At 21.2% G+C, this 19,394-nt stretch overlaps 7 protein-coding genes across 7 annotated transcripts; 5 read left to right on the forward strand and 2 right to left on the reverse strand. All coding sequences in view use genetic code 6, as the record gives it.

Moving 5' to 3' along the window:
* Window positions 1-1,252: 1,252 nt before the first annotated feature.
* On the forward strand, window positions 1,253-3,682 carry TTHERM_000256909 (kinase domain protein; the record flags this gene model as incomplete). Its single annotated transcript, XM_012798409.1, has 15 exons — window positions 1,253-1,301; window positions 1,364-1,427; window positions 1,606-1,689; window positions 1,748-1,837; window positions 1,910-1,999; window positions 2,059-2,148; window positions 2,240-2,329; window positions 2,383-2,472; window positions 2,522-2,611; window positions 2,714-2,803; window positions 2,859-2,948; window positions 3,019-3,108; window positions 3,172-3,261; window positions 3,333-3,422; window positions 3,547-3,682. The coding sequence occupies 15 exons, from the start codon at window positions 1,253-1,255 to the stop codon at window positions 3,680-3,682; spliced, it is 1,323 nt and encodes a 440-aa protein (XP_012653863.1).
* A 1,153-nt stretch (window positions 3,683-4,835) lies between these two features.
* TTHERM_00256910 (hypothetical protein) lies at window positions 4,836-7,093 on the forward strand (the record flags this gene model as incomplete). The annotated part of the gene is made up of 2 exons (XM_001019146.3): window positions 4,836-5,288; window positions 5,375-7,093. 2 exons carry the CDS (start codon window positions 4,836-4,838, stop codon window positions 7,091-7,093), a joined length of 2,172 nt encoding a protein of 723 aa, XP_001019146.3.
* A 1,003-nt stretch (window positions 7,094-8,096) lies between these two features.
* On the forward strand, window positions 8,097-8,822 carry TTHERM_00256920 (complex 1 protein, LYR family protein; the record flags this gene model as incomplete). Its single annotated transcript, XM_001019147.3, has 5 exons — window positions 8,097-8,123; window positions 8,195-8,239; window positions 8,300-8,397; window positions 8,525-8,569; window positions 8,711-8,822. 5 exons carry the CDS (start codon window positions 8,097-8,099, stop codon window positions 8,820-8,822), a joined length of 327 nt encoding a protein of 108 aa, XP_001019147.2.
* Window positions 8,823-9,924: 1,102 nt separating this feature from the next.
* On the forward strand, window positions 9,925-10,623 carry TTHERM_00256930 (dual specificity tyrosine phosphatase, putative; the record flags this gene model as incomplete). The annotated part of the gene is made up of 1 exon (XM_001019148.1): window positions 9,925-10,623. The coding sequence occupies one exon, from the start codon at window positions 9,925-9,927 to the stop codon at window positions 10,621-10,623; it is 699 nt and encodes a 232-aa protein (XP_001019148.1).
* A 1,577-nt stretch (window positions 10,624-12,200) lies between these two features.
* On the forward strand, window positions 12,201-12,629 carry TTHERM_00256940 (hypothetical protein; the record flags this gene model as incomplete). The annotated part of the gene is made up of 1 exon (XM_001019149.4): window positions 12,201-12,629. Exon 1 carries the CDS (start codon window positions 12,288-12,290, stop codon window positions 12,627-12,629), a length of 342 nt encoding a protein of 113 aa, XP_001019149.3. The 5' UTR covers window positions 12,201-12,287.
* Window positions 12,630-13,541: 912 nt separating this feature from the next.
* On the reverse strand, window positions 13,542-17,292 carry TTHERM_00256950 (SET domain protein; the record flags this gene model as incomplete). Its single annotated transcript, XM_001019150.3, has 4 exons — window positions 13,542-14,833; window positions 15,308-15,467; window positions 16,202-16,387; window positions 16,819-17,292. The coding sequence occupies 4 exons, from the start codon at window positions 17,290-17,292 to the stop codon at window positions 13,542-13,544; spliced, it is 2,112 nt and encodes a 703-aa protein (XP_001019150.3).
* Window positions 17,293-18,297: 1,005 nt separating this feature from the next.
* On the reverse strand, window positions 18,298-18,915 carry TTHERM_000256959 (tetratricopeptide repeat protein; the record flags this gene model as incomplete). Its single annotated transcript, XM_012798410.1, has 1 exon — window positions 18,298-18,915. One exon carries the CDS (start codon window positions 18,913-18,915, stop codon window positions 18,298-18,300), a length of 618 nt encoding a protein of 205 aa, XP_012653864.1.
* Window positions 18,916-19,394: the final 479 nt, after the last annotated feature.

Raw genomic sequence — 19,394 nt, forward strand, 5'->3', positions numbered from 1 at the left:
TAAAAATACGGGACATAAATACTCTAACTGAAAACCAATACATATCAAATTATATCAAAAAATATAGAATTATGTGCATAAATATATATTTATTTAGTCAGTCAATTAAAATATCAGTAATTTTATTTATTCAATTTAATTTTTTTAGATAATTTATTTTAGGAGAATAAAAATTATTATTTTCATTTTTGTTTTTCATAAAATTAGATTTTGTTTAGTTTTAATTCAATTTTTTTATTTTTATTTATAATAATTATTTTAATTTAGCTTATTTCAAAAATAAATAAATAAATAAAATATTCTTAGTTAAACTTTAAGATACAAAAGTAATTAATTAATTTTAAATATTTTAAATGTAATTATTTTCATTTATTTTATTAAGAATAAATTATTAAGTAAAAGAATAATAGAAAAAAAGAATGATTCAAAAAAACAGTAAATTTAATAATTTAGCTAAAGTAATTAAGAATTTATTTAAAATACTTTATAAAATTATTTAATTTATGATTAAAAGTTCCTATAATCTAATTTACTAAACTTCGAACATTTAAAGCTATATTTCAAGTAAAATTTCATAGAGATTAATACAATTTAAGTTTTCTAAGATTAATTAGATGTTAAATCATTAATGTTTTAATATAAACATCTTTAAAGAATTTTAAGTTCAATAATTTTCATTAAAATAAAATGTTTATTAAAATAGTAATTCAAATATCGATTAAACAAATATTTCAGATTTATGCAATCACATTATTAAAATTAATTGTCTTAAAAGTCTTTTCCTTGATTTGAGGTAAAAATATTTTTTTTTTTATAAGTGTATTAAAATTGGATGAACTTAAAGTATTCTAAATAACTAGCTGAATAATTCATTTATATAAAAAATATTATTGAGGAATATATTTAAAATTTCTTTTTAAATATAAAGCAATACAAATATTAGCTAGGAGTCTATATAAATTTTGGGGAAAGGCTTACAGAATTGTTAAAATTTATAAATCCTGATACTTTTATTAAGGTAATAATTTATTTAAATACTTAATTAGATTAATTATTAATTAATAAGTGAAAATAAACTTGATCTTTAAGGCGTAGCATCATTATTAATTTAATTGGGAAATTGCTGTAATCTAAATTAGTTAATAGTAAGCTTCAAATATAAGTAAAACCTTTAGCTTATAAAATATTTACTTATAATATAACTAAAAATCAAGTAATAAGCTTGATTATTGTGGAGATTTTAACCTCGGAGATGGATTAAGTTGTTTAAACAAAATTTAAATCTTAGAATTCGATTTACAGTAAATTTTTTTATTTGCATTTCTTCATTCTAAAAATGTTTGACAATTAAATTCTAAAATAGGTAAAATGAAATTAACGATAATATGTTCTTTAAAATATGCAACCGAATTTCAAATTGTTCCTAAGTCTAAAATTTGACATTAAATTTTAAGTAAATTAATTGATTAATATTTATTTTATGGTTGATTAATTAATTATTCATTTATTTTATAAAACTCTTTTATTTATTTCTTTCTAAAGCAAAAAAAAGTTTTAGAATTTTTCTTAAAATTGTTTTTTTAATTACTCTTTAATTAAAATAAGCAAAAATAAAATATGTTTTGCTGAATAGTATGAATTAGGGTTTTCAAAATGTTTAAATCTTAAAGTTTTTAATCTAGAATTAAAGTAAATAAGATTGAGTTATAATTTTAAAGTCATTTAATTTCAAATATAAATTTAATAGCAAAAATAAAATTGAATACCTTGGAGCTTCTCACTTAGCTAATTAGTTGGCTAAGATTTCTAATTTAAAAACCTTTAAACTTGATTTAAGGTATTCTCTTTTTTTGAATTTAAAATAATTTGTAATCCTAAAAACTAATTCTTCAATAATTCATTTTAAAAGTTCTAATCAAATTGGAAGTTTAGGGGCAGCAAACTTAGGAACGGGATTAGCCAATTTAAAGGCCTTGGAAGTGCTTAGCCTTTCGTTAGAGTAGCTTTATCTATACTTTTAAATTTTTAAAAAATACATTTTTTAATTCTTAATAAAAGGCTAGACCATTTGTATGATAAAAGTGTATCAGAATTATGCAAAGGATTGAAAAATTCATAGAATCTTAATAGTTTGTCTTTGTATCTTGAGTAAAAATATCTTACAATGCCATTTAAATTTGTGGAAAAAAAAAATTTATATCTAGAATTAAATAGGATTTATTTTAATTTATTTTATAAGAAATAATAAAATAGGAAATTAAGGTGCTCATGAAATAGGCAATTATTTAGGATCAATGAAGAGTTTAAAAACATTGATTATTGATTTAAAGTAATTTATATTTTTTTGAGGATATATTTATTATAATTTACTAATTTATTTAGAAGAAACAAAGTAAGCTAATAAGGTGGTTTTGATCTTTGCAGTGGGTTATCAAACTGCTAAAGTGTCTCTGAGCTTTCTCTTGAATTTTAGTATTAAATTCAAAATTATATCTTTTTATTGAAATTTATTTTTTCAAAGCTATAACTCTGTAAATGAAGAACTAGTCGATGGACTTTGTTCAAGGCTAGGCAATTGCTTGAATATAACTAGCTTATATATTGGCTTAAGGTACACATAGATACATACATACATACTATATTTTTTGCAAACTTAAAAATAGAAAATAATTTTTTACTTCAAATAATTAAAAATCAATTTATTTTAAATTAGTGATAACTAGATTATTGCCAAAGGTTCATCACGTCTTTTTGTAGGTTTAGAAAATTGCTTGAATCTTAAAACTTTAACAATTGACTTAACGTAATTTGTTTAAAAGTCCAAGTTTTATTTTTATTTTCTGCTTACTACAAAAAAGTACAAATAAAATCGGATCAAAAGGCTTAACAAGTTTAGGAAATTCATTAAAAAATTGTTAAAACTTGAAAAATCTAACTCTTAAGTTAAGGTAATTAATATATAATAAATTATAAATTACTTCTAATTTGGTATATTTTCACAGATATTTTAATTAAAAGTGATAATAAAATTGGCGATAAAGGTGTGGCTATTTTAGGTAGTGCTTTAGCAAACTGTTTTAATTTGATTTCGTTAACTTTAGATTTAGCGTAGAAACTTAAAAAATTAATAATTTTTATTAAATTTAAATATATCTCTAAAAAAATAATTAGGAACAATAGCATTAGTGAGATAGGAGGATAAGATTTTGGTTATAATTTAGGAAAATGTAAAGGACTTGCTTTTTTATCAATTAATTTAGTGTAATTTTTAATAGATTAAAATATTATTTATTTTTGTTTCTATTTTAATTATTTCAAATACTCTTTAAAAGAATGAATAAAATAGGGTCTTTAGGTGTTAGCGGTTTAACTAAAAGATTTCATCAAATTGCACATTTAAAAAATCTAATTTTATATTTAAAGTAAATTATTTCTTTATTATAGCAATTCCTTCCTTCATTTAAATTTAATAAAATATTTTATTAATAAATAATATTATTTTCATATTAAATTCTATTAAAAAACAAACAATATTAATAAAATAAGCAACAATAAAATTGGATCCTAAGGAATACTTGAACTAGGTATTGGAATAAGATTAATAGTCAGTCTTTTAACTTTGAATATTGATTTAAAGTAATAATTTTGTTTTTATATTTTTATCATTATTATTATTGATTGATTTTTTATTTTAAATTAAACTTTTACTACAAAAATAAATTTATTGTAAATAAATCGTAAAAGAAAATTATTAATTTAGTTCCTAATTAAATATTTAATTTTTAAAACATTGGCAAATATGTTAAAATTTAACTATCCAACTATCCCTGATTTAACAAATAATTTACAAGTCAAATATACAAATCTTAAGTTGTGGGATAGAAGATTTTGATATGTCAGTTTTTAATACATTTTAACTATTTTTTTAAATCAAAAAATTTTAAATTTAAATATAAATATAAAGCTAAAATGAAATTGATATTATTATGGCAAAAAATTTGTTTAAAAATCTTAATAAAACTATGAGACTTGTAAATTTAGACGTTTAACTTTGGTGAATGAGGTAAGAGAATATTTATAAATAATATTATTTAGTGTTTTGAAGAAAATAAATGTTGATAGAATGAATGTCATTTTTTATAAACTTTTTATAGTTTTTTGTTGGTGATTATATAAATATACTCAAAAATATTCCATAATATTTATTTTTAATTAAATTAATTTTGTTTTCTTTTTTCTATATTAATAAAATAAATGATATCTTTAATATTTAAATTAAATATATACTGTAAATGCTCATTAATTAAGGCATTCCCTAAGTATCTTTTTTGCCCAAAAAAAAGTGCCAAAAAAAAAATTTAAGAAAAAAATGCCTTAATTAACGAGCATTTACAGTATTATTGTTTTTTTTTTTAATTTTAAATAAGATTTTAAAAGAAAATATTTTTAAATGAATTTGATTTATTTATTTTGTTTTATTTAAAAATAAATAGATTTTACTATTAAGATTTAACAATAAAATTTCTGGTAGATTTTATGAATGAATAAGCTGATTAATTTTTGTGATTAACCAAACTCCGCAAAAGATTAATTAATTAATTGATTGATTGATTTGATATCACAAAAATTGAACCTTCAAATAGTAAAAATTAATCAAATTTTAAAGAGAAAGAGATTATTTTAATAATAATTGTTGCTAGAGAAAGAAAGCAATAATTTTTTATTCGGATTTAGACTATTTCATTTATAGGTGACTAAAATAAATTGGGATTATCTTTTTGCTTTCTCGTTATTGCTTTTTGAGTACTATAATTTGAATAAATAAAACATTTAAAATGATGAAGGATATTGAAAATTCAGTTTCAGATGAAGTGATAGATGATTTGAAAAGAATGAAAAGAATTGTTTCTTCGCATGTACCTAATTTTGCTAAATCTTAGTTCGAAATACCAGAGTCAATTCAAAAGATAATAGAAAAATCTGCAAAAGATCAAAAAATTTTAAAAAAGACTGCATCAACTCACATTAGAAACTCAATTTAATCAAGCTAATATTTTGGACATGCTTTGAATTCAAATCATGATATGGATATAGATATGAGGCGATAAAGATTAAGTTGGTTAAACAGAGAGTTTCCTCGCTAAAATAAACAAAATTAGAATAAAAAAATTTTCGATAGTTAAACAATTTTATAAACTTTAGAAAATTTAAGGCACATGAATAGTATACAGTATAAGTAACACTTTGGCAGACACACTAGGTCTTCTTCACTTAATCCTACCTCTAAAGTAATTAAATTTTGTATCTAAAATATTATATACAACTTCAAAGCATATTATTGGACTTATAATAACTTGATTTCTAATAAAAATAGACCAATAGTAATACTATTCCTTCAGAGAGTGAATCGAGCAATTTAAATAACATAGATCAAGCTATCAAAAATAGAAAAAATAAAGTTTAAATTAAAGAATTTATCAAGGAAGAAGATATTCAAGAGGACAGTCAAGGATTCATTCTTTTACAGAGATAATATAAAAATTCTAGTTAAAATGAGAGCTTTGAAGGTTAAACTGATAAATTAGAGATAATTTGTTAAACAAATAATAAAGATAGCTTTCAAGGTGATTCTACGCATAAAGTTAAATCTCATATGATACTTTATGATTTTAATGACATTCAAAAAGATATTTAAACATAAAAGTTAAAAAAAGTTGATTAAAACTAGCATAAAGATAGACCAAATTAAGAAAATTAGAAAGAGAATGAATAAATTTTATATAAGATTGATAAGACCAAATAAGATGATAATAAGGTTGTAATTAAAAAAGGGGAAAGGAGCTTTTCTCCTATCAAACCCAAATCTATAAATTTCGATATGGCTTTGGAATTAGACAAAAATAATAGATTGCTATAAGAATAACAAAGTAAATAAAACCAGAATTAGATCTTGTAATAATAAATTTAGCAGCGATCTAGCTAAGTAATTAATCAATAGAATAGCTAACAGTCTTAGAGATCTCGACCAAGAATATTTTCAGAAGATAAAAAGTCAGAATGGAATGAAGGAAGTTTGATGCTTCCAGCAAATGCATTAAACTCAAGCTCAATTGAAGCAAACAGCTAGTTTTTATTAGCTAAATCATTAAGTAACATTCAGTTCAGTCACCTCAAGTAATCTAGATATATCGATTATGTAAATCATGTCCACAGCAATTATGAATTTAACAGCAGCAGCAATAATGATGCAACAAAAGAATCAAAGTAGCTGCTTTCTTCTACTATGAAAAATTTTAATTAAAATGAAGAAAAGCAAACAAGTATTCCATTAGATGATATATGCAAAAAAAATAATAGCTAAATCTATGGCAGTAGAATGATAAGAAAAGAAGTAGACTTACAAAAAATATTAAATGCGAGGGGACTCTTAAACAAATAAAACAGCTATCAACAATAAAGTGAGTATTTTCAATCTGATAAATATTTGTGTTAAATTCCATGGTAAAGCTAAGATGTACTTGAATTTGAGAAAAAACTTAACAATAGAGAAAAAGCTTAGATAAATGTGTACCAACATTAATTTATCAAAAAGTATTTGAATATGAAAAAAGATAATTATAGAAAGAATATCACTTCTAATTCAAATTTATCTTAAATCTCCCAAAACCAGAACTCTCAAAGCAGCATAATAAACAAAAATAAAAATATAAAAGGCAGTGGATATCTCTCAGAAATAAGTGAGGTAAGTTAGAGTCTCAAAAGATTGAATAAAAATGATAAATTAAATTTAACTAATTAGTAAGAATTGTTTGTAGGAACAAGTAGTGGAAATATTTAATATGAATAGATTGGATAGAAAGGGAAATTTTTTGCTAACCCTATACCAGCCGAAATACCAAAAATAAATGAGAGTACTCAAAATATAAGAGAAGTTAAATCTTTCAAAATTCTCAAAACTATAATAAATCGCAATCTGTAGTCAAATTAAGTTCCATTTTTATAAAATTAAAGTAAATACAATGAACAAATCAAAAAAGATAAATAAAATAGTTAAATAATATACAGAGCAAGTGATTATTTAGAGTAGCTATGAAATAAATCCTTTATTCAGAATAAAGTTTATTTATATAAATATAATAAAAATAGTATTTTAAAACAATTTAGTTATTTTATCATAATAATTATTTAAAATATAGAGTTTAAATTTAATTTTTAACAAATTTTAATTTACTTCATTAAAATATTAAATAAATTAAGCTAGTTTAAATCAAACTTCAATTAAATTTGGATCCAAACTAATACTTCAATTTCATTAAATGATAATAAATATGTTTATTTAATATGAATGAAGATAAATATTTTTATTTGTAAAATAAGCTTATATAAATTGATTAATTTAAGAAATTATTTACTTTGATAAATAAAAGTTTTATCATATGTAAAGAATTTAGAAGAGGTGAATAATATATATAAATACCAAATATATTGCAGTATTTTTAAATAAATAAATAATTAATGAAATAAATTTGGAATAAAATAAAGGTATCAAGTAAATCATAGATATTTAAAAATTATTTCTATTACTTAGTTAACAGATTTATTTCATAAAAAATGTATTTGAATTATGTGATGATAATATTTTATTAATATTTTTTATATTCATTTTTTTTATTTATTTAAATTACATTTTGGAACATTTTTTAAGTAAGATGGATTTTTGTTTTATATTCCGGAGGTCTTTTTGTTAATAAATATTACAATAAAAATTAAATTTTTAATTTATATTAAAATCATATTCATAATTGCTTTCTTTAGTTAGTATTTTAATAATAATTATGTGATTTAAAAATTCAAAAAAATATTTTAATTAATATTTTACTTTTTAGTTGATTTTAAGAAAGTAGAAACTATAAAATTTGTTTGTTAAAAGATATGCATGCTTATTCATCAGCAATTTATAAAAGTGAGATAGTTTTTAATAAGCAGAAAAACAAATACTTAGAAATTTCAATATAAATTTATCAATAACTTAATAGTTTTTATCAAAAATTAATTTTAATTATTGAAAGAGTTAAAGCACAAAGATATTAGACATAATGTTACTTAATAAATCTACTAAGGAAGTAATAATAAATAAAGATCTATTTTGTTTGAATTTAAAGCTAATTCTTATTTTTTTTTAAATTAATGATAGATTTTCAGAGATTGCTTAAAGTGCATTCCTAGCATGGTTAAAGATGTAAAATAATAATTAGTATTAAATAAAATCATAGTTAGCATTATCTTTATTTATTAATAGCAACATAAAATATATGCAGTGAGATAAGTTTTAAGAAAGGAATTCGAAAAAAACAAAGATGAAACAGATGCTCAGAAGATAGAAGCTTTAAGAAATAAGTAATTTAAAATAATTTAAGCATTTCTTTTAGTTGTTTAAAGTATAAAGATAATCTCACTTTGCCAATTATTAAAATAATAATATTCTTTTAAATATAACTATTTCCTAACTTAATTATATAAATAGTGCTATTAGAGGAATCAGCAATTACATGATCTATCTTATTAAAACGTATACTCATTATGACATTTACTTTTCATATATCTAAAATTTTCTTTGCTTTTGTGTTTTTTAGCCTTCAGCTAGAAATTTCTATGTTTTTAATTATATAAAATATCATACTATTATTAAATTAATTAAATAACTAATAAGCGAATACTTAAAAGACCCTCATAAGAAAGAATACCAAAGTATATTTGAAGATCCAGATGAAAAAAGTAATACTCAAACTATAAAGCCAATAACATAAAAAGAAAATGAATGAATGATTGAAAAGTAGCTCATTATAGTTAAAAATTATAATCAAATTAATAAATTATTTAATTATAAATAAAATGCAATATATTTATTTATTTACATTTGAGAATTTATACTTTTTTAAGATATAAGTTAATATAATTTATATATTTATAATAATTCATTTAAAATATTTACTTAAATGTATTTAAAAAAATTTACTTATCATTAAATCCCAATTTTTTTAACTAAAAAAGATAAGTTTTGTATGAATTATTTTAGAAAATTTATTTAAAATAAAAATAGTAGAGTAATTAAATGGAACTAAAGATTATTAGAATTATTTCATGTATTTATGATAAAGATATTTATTTTTTAATTGAGAGAAAAAAAATTAATATAAAAAATATGTGGGAGGGCTAATAATATAATTATAAAAAACTTTAAAAACAATAAATAAATTCAAGATAAGTGTAAATATATTATTAAAAAAAATATTTGATCTTACTTAAGGATTATGGTAATATAGTTTAAGATTCAATTTAAGTTTAAAAGACTTTGATTTCATTTTAGTGGAATCAATCATAAAATTCATTTAACATGAATTTTATTTTATTTGATTACTGTATTTCAATGGTGCGGTGAGCTATTTTCCAAAAATAATGAAAAATACAAGTATTTAAAAAATGTAAATTAGTATATGCTTTTTCTAATTAGCTTTCTAACTATTACTATTTATTTACGAATTGTCAAAATTAATTTAAGTAAAATTTACCAAGTTTTCATTCTGTGGTGAAATTCTTTAAAATCTTTGTCTAAAAGACCAATAATGCGATTTTGATATAAAAATCATAGATAAAAATTAACGAGGATTCAGGGTTTGATTTTTGTGGTTTAATGAAATTAATTTTATTTCGAATTTTTTATTCAATTTTTTAGCTTACTCTAACAAAAAATCAGATCAATAAATAATTGAAATAGTTTTGACAAATTAATAAAATAGGAAAATCAAACATAACCCACCATTGGAAATGATTATATAAAGGAAATTTGAATATAGGCTTTAATTTTATATAATAAATTTCAAATTGTATTCATAAAATCTATCAAAAATTTTAAATCATCAAAAAATGTACTTGAAATTAGCATTCTTGTTTATGGCTACTCTAGCAATAAGTTTGGCTAAAGTTGATAAAAAGAGAGTTATTCTAGTTGACTAAATAGGATAAAATCTTCTTTTTAGGACAAATTCTCCAGCTGATCCTGATAACTAAACTTATGAATTAGACACCTTATTTTCCTATATGAAAGAAGTTGCTCAAGCAAATAATATTTAATTCCCTGAGAATTTCACTGTTGATGCTTATTCTCTTCTCAATGTATTTGAGCCCTCTCATAGAAATCCTGAGATTGAATACTTTAAAGAGCATCCTAACTACAAACTATACCATAAGGTTATAATAGGTAATTTTATAAGCCCACTAAATTACCCAGCATTTATTAGAAAGTTCATGGCTGAAACATATGAATATTGGAATTTCGATTAGCTTTAAAAGCTAGTTAAAAGAATGAATGAAAATCTTGCTCAATAAGAAGAAATCCCTAAAATAATTTTCTTCCACTGTGTAGCTGGTGAAGATAGAACTGGTGAGGTATTTGGTGCCTATAAAATGTATATTAATGGATGGACCTACTAACAAGCTTTAGATTTTGATAATCATGTTATGGATAGAAATATAAAAAAAATGAGTGAAAATGGAATGAACTGGTTTTGTTGGTATTTAAAATATGTTCATAATATGGAAAATGATTGTGATTATTATTCTTGAATTATATATAATATTAAAGATGTATTAAAATTTTAATTTTGAACTTAAAATATATATTAAACTTTATTGGTTTGAATATGCTTTTATTGATAAAACTTACTTTTTGCCATAAAATAATTTATTTTTTTTATTTAAAAAAGCTAACATATTTTTAAGAACAAATTTAAACTTTTTACTATGTTAATCAGATATTTTTAAAATAATTTTTTTAATTAATATTTTAATTGTCTTTAGATAACAAATAAAAAAAGGCAGGAATGTTTAAAGTTAAAATTAAAAATAAAGAATATACTAAAATCTGACTATTAATAGATTCAAATGTTGTGATTTTAAAATTTGCGAAATATATTTCTATTTGTGGATATTTAGTTTATAATTTATGAAAAATTGCTGAAACTTTAATTAAAAGACTAACTAAAAAAATTATTTTATATTTTCAAGTAGATTGAATTTATACTAGCTTATTATTAATTAAAAAGAATATTTAAACGATGCCATAGTACTATATTTTTTTATGAAATTAAACTAAAATTAGAGCTTTAAAAATAGAAAGAATAATAAAATAGAAGAAAAATAAATAAATAATTCAAATTATTTTAAATTTTGAAATATTTTTTTTGATAATTTCTGAAGCCAAATTCAAAATTAGCATTTATCAGATTTTAATTTATTTTTCAAAATAATTTAAAACAATAAACCATATTATGAAATAAAATTATTTAATACATTAATCTATTATCATATAGTATAAACATGCTTTTACATGGCTTTAAATTTTTTAATAGAATTGGGTTTTTTTAAATAAATTAAAAATTAAATAAAAATATCTACTTCCGACCTCTCATTCAGTTCTGGATATCAACCCTCTATAATTTATATAATGAAGCTGGAAAAAAAATGTTCAAGTGAAAATTGGTGGTATTTTTATTTTATGAGAATAAAAAATTTAAAAATATCTCATAAGAGTGTGTTTTTATTCAATTAGTTTTGTTTAATTTAATTTAAATATGTCAGTTGATGCAATAACAGATGAGGTAATTAATTATAATATTTTACTTGTTCTTTAGTATTAGAAATAACTTTAAATAATTTTAATTGGGAAGAAATTATTGCGAATAATAAATTCTATTTGCTACTTTTATTAATAAATATAATATTATTAAATTTCAATTGAGTTAAATAAAATAGATACTAGCAACTTAAAATTAAATTTTATCTTTGTTATTGAAAGTAATAGCTAATTAAGTTAAAAGATAAGTATTGATAAATAAAAAATAGAAGGTTGAGAAATTTAAATATTATTTCAGAAAATATAGTAAAAAAATATCTTTGATTCTTTAATTTTCTTTTAATTTCAAATTTAATTAATAAGAATTTATTGGCTAAACTAAAACTGGTCATATAATGATTTATTAAATTTTAGATACAAACATCTATATTAATTTTAATTGCATTACTGGAATTTGAATATGCGTTTCAAGTACATACATTTTGAATTAATTTATTAACAAATTCTTCTATCACAACTATTAATTAATTTTTATATGTTAAGATAATCATCCATTAAAAAAATCATAATCAAATTAAGTAATAAAAAATCAATTGATTAAGAAATCTACTAAAAACTACAAATAATAAAGAAAAAAATAGCTCTACTTTAAAAAATGCAATTCTAATTAGACGAACTCATTTAAAACGATTTTTAACAATTATATTTCTCTGAATATTTTGGAAACTACGAGCAAACTCCAGCAAAAGAAATGGAAAAGGAAGACAATATGAGCAATACATCTTCAGATAAATCAGATTCAGACAAAGAAAAAAGCTTTGGTGAAATACTATTACAAGAAGGACATGAGTTTGAATAAAACTTTTTAAACAATAATAAAGAATCTTTACAAAAATTCAACGAAAAAGCACATAGAATTTAAAAAGCTCTTGATAGATTTAGCAATAAAATAATTAACTTCTTTAACAAAGACGAGCCCAAAAATTTAAGTTAATGATTACACAAACTAAACTGAATCAAAATGTAAAACACCTCTGGCATATATTAGTCTTAATAAACTAATATATTTTTATAATGGAAATCCTAACCACTAGCTCCTTTAAATGAAAAGCAATACTTTCATTTATAATTACTAACTATTATAACTTAGATGAAATAATTTTGAATAACCTAACCAACTTTAAATATATCTTTAATCATAAATTTTAAACAATACTAACCTAAAAATAATTTATACAACCTCTTACAATAATTTAAGTATTTTAATTTGTATATATATCCATCGTATATTATTCTATTCTTTTCTTTAAATTTAAATAAATTCCTCAAAAAATTTCATTCAATTAAAAAAATTAAGAAATAATTTGAAAACTTAAATAATAAAAATAACTTTTTAAAAAAATATAGTATTTATATTTATCTATAAAGTTAAATAAATAAATAAATATCTTTTATGAAATCTTTTTATGTTTGTTTATGTACTATTTTATTTGGAATTAGGAAAAATAAATAAAGAGATTTGATAGATAATTTAATTAAAATTACAATATAAATCAGTAGGTGAGTTAATATCAAAATGTAGTTAAAACTAAAGGAGAAATTACTAATAAAGAGAAAGAAGGCTTACTATTTAAAATATTTCTATTTACAATATACTAAATTATTTCTAGAATTTAAAAATATATAGTGTTGATGGTTATTTTTTTGTTAATTGTGTTTATTAATTTACCAATTGACCAATTTAATTGTTTTTTGAATTGAATTCAGTTGATTTGATTAGAGTTGTCAATGATTGGCATTAAAAAAAGATTTAAATTTATTATTTTGGTTTTTTTTTAATTTTGTTTTACTTTTTAATTGTTTTAATTTATGTCTTAATATTTAATTATGTCTAATGAGCTTCAGTTTATCATACAAAATTTTATGTTGGATACTCTCCAAATCCTCCTGCATTGTAGTCATAATATAGAAGTTCTCCTTTTTTTATGTTTCTTTTGGCATATAAAATTACTCTTGATTCTCCATTAATGTTGAATCTAACACTGTGGACATTCTGTTTAGCCATAGATTTTTTAGAAGTATTATTAATTCCTGATAAGAATCTAGCAAGGTTACCTTTTTTATCAGGAACAATTACTAATGATGTTTTTGATCTAGCTGTTCTCAAAAGATCCATAATAGAGTCGTTTTTGTTGAAGATGTGGTTTCTAGCATAATCGACCTCACCAACATATTCGCAAATTAAAGTCTTTGCCTTTATATCATCCATAGCTCTTACTATAAATCCTTGTATCTTATCTTCTTCTACTACAACAGGAGCATAAATCCCCTATCTGCTCATTTCTTTGAATTTTTAGAATATAATGCTATTTGCAAGATCAATTACTTACAAATTTGGTTCTAAATTAGCATTATTGCTTTATTTAGGGCATTGTTAAGTGTAGCACAAATCGTCGCAGAATTAGATGTTTTTAGCTTTCAAAGCATAGATTAAAGATTGCTTGCATTCTAAATTAACAATTGGATTAGAGCTTGGAACTGGAAGTAGGAATTTAACTCCTCCTTTTGAATTTATAGGTGCAGTAGTGTTTTTAGCTTATGTTTCATTGCTTGTTGATGAATAAGTTGTAGACATATTAGACTCGCAGTCGTCATTATAATAACTACTGCTGCTGCTAGATTTTTAGTTAATAGCCAGTGGTTGAGTCAAAGAGTCATCGTTAATTTAAGTTTTATTACTTATAAATTCAGTAGAATCATTTTTCTTTCTTTTTTTAGCCAAAACAGAGTTAACTGTTTTATTTGAGTCGTTAATATATTAATCATTTAATTTATCTATTTTTTCTTGAGTTCTTTATCTAGTGATGCGAGTTTGTTATTCAACTTTAGTAGATTTATCTGTTTTTTAACTTTACTTTTATTCTTTTTATTCTTTTTCTTACAACAATTTAGCTCTTCTTCCACGAGTTTATCTCATATTTTCCATTTCTTTAAGAGCATCAACATCAAGTATCTCATCATCACTTTCATCATCCTGCTTCTCCTTTTTATTTTCATTAATCATCTTCTTAGAATCCTGAGTAGCTTTATTTTTTTTATCTGACTTCTTATCATCCTATTCGTAGGGTTTATTACCCAAAGATTCTTGCTATCCTCTAATGAAGTAATCCTCGATAAGTTTCTAATCAGTAGGGATTTATTCTTTATAAATTAAATGATATTTTAGTTATAAGAAATCAAAAATACAATTTAACATTCTTAAATTTCCATCTTAATATTTATAAATAAAAATGAATGGTTGAAGCAATAAATATTTGATGGTATAATGAGTTCTTCAGACATGGAGTGTCTTTAATAAAAAAATACAAAAGGATTAGTTTCCTTTACTTTTTGTTTGTTAGTCTTAATTAATTAAAAATGTAAGCTCAATTTGATTAAGATAAAAAACAAAATTTTAAATTTGGGTAGAAAAAGAAGGAAATATAAAAATTTTAGTAAAGTAAAAGAAAACAAAGACAGTGTTTGAAGTAGGAATTGTTTTTATTTTCTCATCAGACATGATTTTTATAAGTAATTTATTATCTTCCATTCAATTTTTATTGTTTAAAGTGTAAGAAATTTGAGTGAAAAAAAAATTATAGATAGATAGGTCTTTAAATAAACTAAATTTATTACTTTTGATAAGCGTTTGACAGGAATTGCATAAAATAGATTCTTTCTTTTTACTGAAGCACTCTTTGTGATACATTTTATTACATTTGATACATTTCTCGCTTTCTTCAATCACACCTTCGTTCTCCATGTAGAGAATCATATCATCACATTTTCCACAAATCTTTTTTTTTCATAATAATAATTTTAATATACATTTAATTCTACTTATCGAATAAGAAAATTTTTAGTTTTTAAAGGCATTTAGAGTTATCTTTTTAGTTGATTTTGTGCTCAAATAAAAAAAATTTAAAATAGAAAGCGAAATTTATAAATTTATCTGTAAAAACTATAATTAATCTTGATAAAATAATTTTCTAACATTTTATCTGTCCAAAATCAAAAAGATTTGCCATGTATGAAAGAATGATTTTTATTGGTATACAATCTAAAAAGATCCTATAACTGCTCTTCTATAAAATATGGTTTTGTATGTATATTTAATTTATTAGTAGAAATTCAGCTTTTTAGCAATGATAAAAGTTCTAGATAGATTTTGAGAAAGAAAAATAATATTGATAAAATTAAATTTTTGAGTTATTCATTGTAATTTATTTTCTTCTTTTGCTTTTTTATTCTAAAAAATTGATTTAAAATCTTTAAGTAATATAAATTTATTAATTTATTTATCTATTTATTAATCATTCATTCATTTAATTTATCATTCTAAAGAAATTAAATCTTTCTTTATTTATTTCCATTACATGTTAATATTATTTTTTTTATTAAAGACGAATTATTTTGAGCAAACTTGATTTTAAGATACAGCGCTTTAAAATTGTTTAGTGAAGCATGCTTTAATAGACTAATGAAGGGCTCTTCAAATGTAATAAACAGTTTATTTGTTTGTTAATTTACCTGTATCTTTTAAGCAACATCTCTTTAATTTTTAAAATTAAACTACTCGAGCAGTTTTTGTACTTTTGAATTAGATCTCCTTCCTCCACTGCTTCTTTTCTCTTTTTCCATTTAATATTTTTATTCAACGCAGACTGGACAAAACCAATCTTCTTCTTCATCAGGAATTTCCTTAAGAGGTGGGTTCTAAATTTAAAATAAAATTTATTAGTTTATAAATCAAAAGATTTTGAGTAATTTAAGCTGCTTATCTACTTCTACTCTCTCTCTCATTTAAACATCATAAGATTTGCTTTATACATCATGAATCGATATTTTAAAATAAATTACAAACAAAATATTATAAATCGTTTCTCTTTATCCATAACATTTCCAAATACTTTTTACTATTACATAGTTCCGAAAATCCAACACTTCACTCAGTTTTTCAATAAGAAACGAGAATTAAATCGTGTTTTAATCCATAAATATTTGTGTTTTTTATATCATTTTAACTTCTAAAGTAAAGTTTTTGATTATTTCCTCACATTATTAAGAAAACTAAATAAATATAAATAACTTATGTATGAGAGAGAGTGAGAGATAAAGTTTGCATTGAAATATTTATTTGAGCTTACGAGGCAAAAAGAATGATAAGCATCATCACAGTAATCGCAGAGGAGTAGTTATTCATCGTGATGATAGTCATTACATACTTCACAGATCTTTTCCAGAATGTAATTTGTTTGAATCTACTTAAGATCTTTTTTTGAAAATTACTTCACCTTTTCTCTTACGAGTTAAAGATATTACTCCTAGGTCATCTTTTCCTCCGAAGAATGAATGTATTCCAAAAATTAATCCAATTTAGCCTTCATAGCTCTTCTCTTACGTCCCATTTATAATTTACTCTTACTTGGTTATTAGTATTATCGTAGAATTATTATTCTCTTTTCGAAATAACTTTTTCGTTATTTGCTCTTTTTTTTAAATAATAAGACTCTTAATTTAATTTTTTTGGATTTATTTTTTTATTGATAAATTATCTATTGCTTTATCCTTATAAAGTGATTTATAATCAATTATTTTAATTAAGATTCATAATCATTCATATAAAAACTGTATTCGCTAACATCATATTTATTCAATTCATTATCTCATTCAATTAAAAATTGCTTATTTATTTGCTATTTAATATATATTGCAATTTATTCATAGAATTGGCGCTATACAATTCAATATTTTGGCTCGCCCGCATCACATCTAATTTAATATTTTGATATTTATTCTTTCTTTTTTTATAGAGCTTCTCAACAGATAGCTGTTGCAAGTCTGTTTTTATAGATTCATTTATCATTTTGATGTAATTTTATTCTATCTTTTATATTAATTTTAAAATTATTTTCAAAATTAAGCAAAATTATTTTAAAATTGTTAATAAATTTTGGTTTCAAAAAGGTAAAAATAAAAACAAAATAATCAATATGTCTCCTTCATAAGATTAATTATTTTTAAATATATTTTAACTCTACATGGAAAAGATTAGAAGATTCAAAATTTATTAACCAAGGTATTTAGTTATTAAGTAGCTAAATAAAAATATTTTAAGTTTTAATCTATATAATTTATGTAGTTTCCACTATACTCAAAAGGTTATTTCTGATCAAAAACAATACAATTTCTTTATAAAAAAGCCTTGGCGGTACTTTATTTGAGCTATCATTAGTTGTAGTATTTAATTTAGCATTAAATGTGCACTCGCGGGAATATTCAAACTATTCCCTCTTTATTTAGCACATTTATTCAAATATATGCATATAAATTAGATAAACGGGGTTAAATATGTAAATTATTTTTTTCATAAGATTTATTTTTTATTAAGATAAAAGACACAGCTATATATTATTATGTTAACTACTTAATACCCTCTTAAATAAGAAGAATGTTTTTATTATGCAAATAAATATTAAGAATAATAAATAGAGAAGATATTATTAAGTGAGTGAACAGGAATTATTTACATATATATTACTTTTCAAACACAAAAGAAAAATATCAAAATAAATAAACTAATCCTTATTTATTTATATGTTTTTATTAGAATTATTTTGATCAAATCAATTCATAGCTTTTAATCCGCATAATATATTCCTATAATTAAGGTTTTTTGAATCTAAACTTAAAAGCTTTTCATAAACACTTAAAGTTTATTTTTTTTAGCCTTGTAGGTGGTAAGCTAGACCTAAACAATAAAGAACTTCTTGATTTGTAGGAGAAATATCTAGACTATGCAAAAAGTATTGCTGTGCTTAATTAAATAGGTTCATTCTTAAGCATGAAAGTCCGAGATAGTAAAAATAAACTTCATTTTTTGGACAATATTACGTGCATTTTTAAAAGACATTAAATGATGATTCTAATTAATTATTATATAAATAGCAAATTCCTAAATGATAAAGAGCTTAATCACTTTTTGGTTGTATTTACAAAACTCTTTAAAAAGATTAAATTGATTTATCTAACTCATTTTATTGAAATTGAGCTAATCCAATATTTTAAATGCTCATTACATGCTCTGGATTTATTTTTAAACAACAATTGTATTATTCAATAGCTTATTAGTACATTTTTTTTTGAAAGAAATAATTTCCTTTCTAAAAGTACTCTTGTAAATTTTACAAACTAGTAAAACAATAAATTTAACTTTAAAATAATTTTCTTCGTTTGAGCATCATGAATCAATTATGAATTCGATCTATCAAATTTTAATTATTTGTAAAATCAATTAAACCAATTACTTACTACAAAAGAACGTCTTTAATTTACTATTATATTTATACAATTGATAAATTAAAATATAGATTTAATAAATAAATTCTCCTGAAAAAAACCTTTTGTAAAAATATAAAATTCAAAAATAATTTTTTTAATATTTTGATTTTAATAATTATATTAAAACTTCTTATCATTAATAAAAATTAAACCATATTTTAAAAATGATACAAAAATTTGTTTGGTTTTATTTTTGGGATGATAAATTCTTCTTTATTTCAAAATGTATCAGTTAAAAATTAAATTTTTTATATATGAAATTCAAAGATAAATAAATAGTTTGGGATCTTTTATTTTGAATAACTTTGAATTTGATAAATATAAGCAACAATACACTCATTCACTCGTCGATTATTGATTATTAAAAACACATAAATATTAT

This window comes from Tetrahymena thermophila (assembly GCF_000189635.1).
Source record: "Tetrahymena thermophila SB210 genomic scaffold scf_8254590, whole genome shotgun sequence".
NCBI classification, from domain to species: Eukaryota; Ciliophora; class Oligohymenophorea; order Hymenostomatida; family Tetrahymenidae; genus Tetrahymena; species Tetrahymena thermophila.